This window comes from Macaca fascicularis, chromosome 6 (assembly GCF_037993035.2).
Source record: "Macaca fascicularis isolate 582-1 chromosome 6, T2T-MFA8v1.1".
Lineage (NCBI taxonomy): Eukaryota > Metazoa > Chordata > Mammalia > Primates > Cercopithecidae > Macaca > Macaca fascicularis.
In genome coordinates, this window is record NC_088380.1 from 188,741,555 (window position 1) to 188,747,554 (window position 6,000).

A 6,000-nucleotide genomic window follows, 5' to 3' on the forward strand; every position below is an offset into this window, starting at 1 on the left:
ATGGGGGGGCTTATATGGGTTTAATGATATTTTTAGTTTATCTGGGGGGTATAATAGTTGTCTTTGGTTATACTACAGCAATGGCCATTGAAGAGTATCCTGAGACATGGGGCTCAGGGCTTGAGGTTCTAGGGGGTCCTTTGGTAGGATTAATGATGGAGGTAGGGCTGGTTTTATGGGTTTTAAGTTTGGATGAAGAAGTGGTGGTGGTTAATTTCAATAATATGGGTAACTGGGTGATTTTTGAGGGGGAGGGGTCGGGGTTAATTCGAGGTGACTGTATTGGTGCGGGTGCCTTGTATGATTACAGGCGTTGGTTAGCGGTGGTTGCTGGTTGAACATTGTTTGTTGGTGTATACATTGTGATTGAGATTACTCGGGGTAATAGGTTATATTATTAGAAGTAGGGTCAGGATAGGGGGGATGAGGAAAGAGAGGAAGTAGAGTTTGATTATGCCTCTCTGGGTGGTTACAGTTGTGGAAGCGGTAATATGTGTTTGTGAGATTATTTCGGGTATAGATTTTTCTAGCCATGTTGAGTCTAATAAGAGGAGGGCTAAGTTTTGACTTATAAGTAGGTTTTGCTAGGGGATCATACGGTGAACTGTGGTGGGGAAGTATCCTAGTATGTTGGAGAATTTGAGTATTTGTGATGGGTTTTTCACTTTTAGTTTGTTGGTTATAAGGGCGAGGTCTAGGGCTGTTAGGAAACCGAGAGCAGTTGCGTCTAGGGCTGAGAGTTTGAGATAGAAGGGTGTTGTTGGCTGGGGGAGTGAGGTAGGGGGGATATTACTGGTGATAAGGAATCCCGTGATTATACTGCCTATTTAATTGGGTTTAGTAGGGCGGGGTTGTTTTCGTTGATGTTTATTAGGGCTGGGAAGCGGGGTTGTCCTGTTAGGGTAAGGAGAATGGTTCGAGTACTGTAGGCGCTTGTTAGGGAGGTGGCGATGAGAGTAATAAATAGGGCTCAGGCGTTGGTATACGACGTATTTGTGGCTTCGATAATGAGATCTTTGGAGTAGGAGCCTGTGAGGAAAGGCATTCCTGTGAGTGCTAGGTTGCCAATAACTAGGGAAGTTGAGGTGAGGGGCAGTGTTTTAAACAGACCTCCTATTTTTCGAATGTCCTGTTCGTTGTTTAGGTTATGAATAATGGATCCGGAGCACATAAAAAGTACAGCTTTGAAGAAGGCATGGGTGCAGATATGTAGGAATGCTAGGTATGGTTGGTTAATACCAATGGTGACTATTATTAGGCCTAGTTGACTTGAGGTAGGGAAGGCCACGATTTTTTAAATATCGTGTTGTGTGAGGGCACAGATGGCTCTGAATAGAGTAGTAATGGCTCCCAGGCATAATGTGAGGTTTTGGATTAGTGTATAGTTTTCTATCAAAGGGTGGAAACGGATGAGTAGGAATACTCCGGCAACAACTATGGTGCTGGAGTGAAGTAGAGCTGAGACTGGAGTTGGGCCTTCTATGGCAGAGGGCAGTCGGGGTGAAGGCCAAATTGGGCTGATTTTCCTGTTGCTGCTAGGAGAAGGCCTATTAGTGGAAGGAGGTTTGAGTTGGAGTTTAGGGCTAATATCTGTTGAAAGCCTCATGAGTTGTAATGCAGGAGGAATCGTGTCACAGCTAGGATAAGACCAATGTCGCCAATACGGTTGTATAGGACTGCTTGGATGGCTGCTGTGTTGGCGTCCGCTCGAGCGTGTCATCAGCTAATTAGGAGGAAGGATATTAATTCCTACGCCTTCCCAACCGATGAAGAGTTGGAAAAGGTTGTTAGCAGTAACTGGAATTAGTATGGCAGCGAGGAAGATAAGGAGATATTTGAAGAGTTGGTTAATGTTTGGATCTGAGCTTATGTACCATAGCGAGGATTCTATAATGGATCAGGTGATGAACAGTGCGATTGGAATAAATATTATGGAAAAGTAATCTAGTTTAAAGCTTAGTGTTAGATCTAATGTCTGGGCTGTTATTCAATGTCAACTTCACATGGTTGTTTCTTGGTTGAAGAAAATGTAGAAAGTTGTTGGAAGAAGGCTAGTAATAAAAGCATATGTTACAGTTGTTTTTACATAATTTGGATATGAGCGTGTTTTGTCAGGGTTGATGAGGGTGGCAAAAATTGGAAGAGTTAGGGAGGCGAGGGTTGTTGTTATAACAGGGGTACACACGATTGTTACTTTTATTTGGAGTTGCACCAATGTTTTTGGCTCCTAAGGCCAATGGATAGCTGTTAGTTATCCTTTAAAAGTTGAGAAAGCCGTAATTTTAAGTACGGAGGCATGGATTAGCAGCCCTTGCAGGTTCTCTCGGTAAATAAGAAGTGATAAGCTTCCATAGTTAGGTTCACAATCTAATGTTTTGATTAAACTATATTTACAGGGAGCAAACCCTAGAATGATATTGGGGTTGAGGGATAGAAGAATGATTGGAGCGAGGTGTATAAATACGAACGTATTTTCTCGTGTGAAGGGGGGTTTTATGTTGATTATATGATGTGTAAGTGTTCCTCGCTGCATTGTGATGAACATGTGGAGAGAGTAGAGGGCTGTAATTAGTATGTTGAGTCCTGTTAGTACAATAGTCATATGGGATCAGGAAAATGAGGCTGCGATTACAAAGAGCTCACCTAGTAGGTTGATAGTGGGGGGTAGGGCAAGATTAGTAAGGTTTGCTGTGAACCATCTAAAGGTTATTAATGGGAGTAGGGTTTGAAGTCCTCGGGACAGTAGTAGGATACGGCTGTGGGTACGTTCATAGTCTGAGTTAGCTAGGCAGAAATAGATGGAGGAGGTGAGTCCATGGGCAATTATAAGGATAAAATTATGATGAATGCATGGGCCGTTACAATAACGTTGTAAATATGGTCGTTACCTAGTAGATTGCCGGGTTGACCTAGTTCAGCTCGAAGAAGAAGGCTTAGAGCTGTACCTAGGATTCCAGCTCATGCACCAAATAGTAGGTATAGAGTCCCAATGTCCTTATGGTTTGTTGAAAAGAGTCAACGGTTGATGAGCATAGGTAGAGATAGAGAGAAGGGAAGGGTAAAGTGGCTGAGTAAGCATTAGGCTGTAAACCTAAAGACAGGGGTCTAGTCCTCCTTTGACCAGCCCGGAGGTGATTTTCACATTGAATTGCAAGTTCAAAGGAGCAGCTTTAAAAGTTTCTGCCGGGGCTTCTCCCGCCTTTTTTCCCTGCGGCGGGAGAAGTGGATCAAAGCCAGTTGATTAGGGTATTTAGCTGTTCACTAAATTTTTGTGGGTTCGAGTCCCGTTGATCTAGTGAGGGCTTAGCTTAATGAAAGTAATTGATTTGCGTTCAATTGATGCAGAGTAGGTGTTTGCAGTCCTTATGTACTTCAGAAATTAAGTATTTACACTTACTAAGGGCTTTGAAGGCTCTTGGTCTTGTTTAACCTAAATTTCTAGTGGATAGCCAAAATTAGGGCGGAGGTTGGTAGTAAAAGGGTAGAGGCAATGACGAGTGGGGGAATAAGGAGTGTAGGTTTTGTGTTTTCGAATTGCCATATTATTTTTGTGTTGTTGGATGTAGGAAATAGTGTTAGGGAGATGGTATAGATTAGGCGTATAGAGAAATACGGGTTAAGCAGAGTTCTGATAATTATGATAGAGGGGATGAGAAAGTGATTGTTTATTGTGAGTTCTTGAACGGTAATTCATGTAGGTAGGAAGCCGGTTAGAGGGGGTAAGCCCCCTAGGGATAGGAGGGTGGATGCTCTTAGTGGTGCTAGACAGGTTGATTTGTTTCAGGTGTGGGATAGTATGAGGGTGGTGGTGTTTGAGTTTAGGTTGAGGGTCAGGAATATGGTAGTTGTTAGGGTGATGTCTATGGTGAAGTAAAGAATTGTGATAGTTGGGTTATATACTAGTGTTCTTATTATTCAGCCTATGTGAGTGATTGAAGAATATCCTAGGATTTTGCGTAATTGTGTTCGGTTGAGACCTCCTCAGCTGCCTACTGTGATAGATAGGGTAGAGGGAGTTAGGAGGATATGGGTGTTGATTGATGGGTGAATTTGGTATATGATTGAGATGGGGGCTAGTATTTGCCATGTAAGGAGGAGTAGGCCAGAAGTTAGGGATGTTCCTTGGGTAACTTCTGGGACTCCAAAGTGGAAGGGGGCTATTCCTAGTTTGATGGCAAGGGCAGCCCAGTGCAGAACACGGTGGTGGTGCTTTCGGTGGGGGTGGGGGTGGGGGTGGGGGTGGTGTGTTTGGGTGTGTGGGTGTGTGGTTGTGTGGGTGTCTTGGGGTGTGTGTGCGTGTGCGCGGGCGCGCGCGCGCGCGCTGTGTTGGGGAGTGGGGTGGGGGATCAAGCGGGGGTCGGGTGGTGGAAAAGCGTGAGAGCTCTGCCGGGGCTGCTCCCAGAGCCTTGGCCGCTGCCCGCACGGCCGCGCATGCGCAGTAGACGGTCCCCCTCCTGGAACCTGGGCCGGCTCTGGAATCCCCGGGATGGATGCTCAGTTCTCCTCGGTGTGGAGTCTCCGGCCGCCGCCGCCGCGCCCAGACCGGGAAGGCAGGAATGCCAGGCTGGTCAGCCCGGAGGGAAAACAGGCCTCTCCACACCGAGCCAGGTGCTCACCGCGAAAGGGAGGCCACCGCCCCGCCCCCGATCCCGTCCCCAACCCCGCGTCCTAAAGCTCCTCCAGCAGAGCCCGGTACTCCTCGTCGCTGAGGAGTAGCGGTTCCAGCAAAGCGGGCTCTCCCACGTCCTGCAGCTCCGTCGGGGCCTCCGTTTCCAGCAAAGGTTGCCCCTGCTGCAGAAACTCGGGGGTCTCCAGGAGCTCATCCAGCAGGCTGCAGGGGAGTGCAGACGAGCGCCCAGGCTCCTGGAGCGGCGGGGAGGGCGCCCGGATGGCTTGCATCTGCTCCTGCCCCGCGGAGGCCTCCGGGGGCGCGGGCCCCGGAGGTGGAGCTGCCCCGACTTGGGGCTCCCACGCCGCCCCGGCGACCTGGGGCCCCTGGCCCCAGCCCCACCACGGACTCCCCTGGGACGTGGGCGGCGCCAGCACACCCTGGCCCTGCGGCTCAGCTCCAGCGGGCCCAGGCTGTCCCACCGAGCAAGGGCCCGGCAGGCTGTGGTGCTGCGGGTCCCGATCCCCCCGCCATTGGCTCGGGCGCGGAGGCCACCCCCGGGGAGTCTGAGGGTGGGAGAGCGCCCCTTCCGGAGTCGCCAGGGCAGCGTAGGAAAAATCCCAATCCCCGCCTGCCGGGGCGGGATGGGAGATCCCTGCTGCCTGCGCAGCCTGGCTGGGCTGCAGCGGGGCGACGGCCCCTGCTCCCTGGCCCACGAAAGCCCCCGGTGGGAGAGTCCAGGGCGCGCAGGGCACGTGGGGGGCGGGAAGCCCCGTTCCCCACGCCCCGGTGTGGGTGAAGGCGACCGGCGAGGGAGCGGGGGGACACCCGCCGGGGGCCGCGTCGCCCGGGCCGCCTGCGTGCGCCGGTGCCCCGCCACCCTGGCCTGGGTGCCTGGCCCTCCGGTTCTGAAACCAAATCTGAATCCGGGACTCCGGGAGGCCCGTCTCTCTGGCCAGTTCTTCCCGGGTGGCGATGCCTGGAAAGCGATCCTGCTGGAAGGCTCGCAGGAGCAGGGCGGTCTGGGACCGGGTGACGGCGGTCCGCTTTCGCCTGCCTTCTTGCGGGCCGCGTTTCCCGGGCCAGGGCCGAGATTCCCGCCGGTGCTGCCTCAGCTGGCGCGATCTCTCGTTCTGAAACCAAATCTGGACCCTGGGCTCCGGAATGCCGATGGCCTGGGCCAGCTCTTCCCTGGTGGCGATGCCCGGGTACGGGTTCCGCTCAAAGCAGGCTCGCAGGGCCTCCCTCTGGCTCGGGGTCCAAACGAGTCTCCTTCGCCGTCCTCGTCCTCGGGCTCCCGCCGGGAGGGCGCCGTCGCCGGGTGTCGGGAGAGCCATCGCGGGGAGACCTGGCCGGAATTTCGCGGACAGACACGGGCAGAGAGAGGCCGG

The 6,000-nt window shown here is 51.8% G+C and overlaps 1 protein-coding gene across 1 annotated transcript; it reads right to left on the reverse strand.

The window, feature by feature from the left end:
- Nucleotides 1–4,668: 4,668 nt before the first annotated feature.
- LOC135971179 (double homeobox protein 4C-like) lies at nucleotides 4,669–6,000 on the reverse strand. The gene has a single exon (XM_065545998.2). It carries the CDS (start codon nucleotides 5,944–5,946, stop codon nucleotides 4,669–4,671), a length of 1,278 nt encoding a protein of 425 aa, XP_065402070.1. The 5' UTR covers nucleotides 5,947–6,000.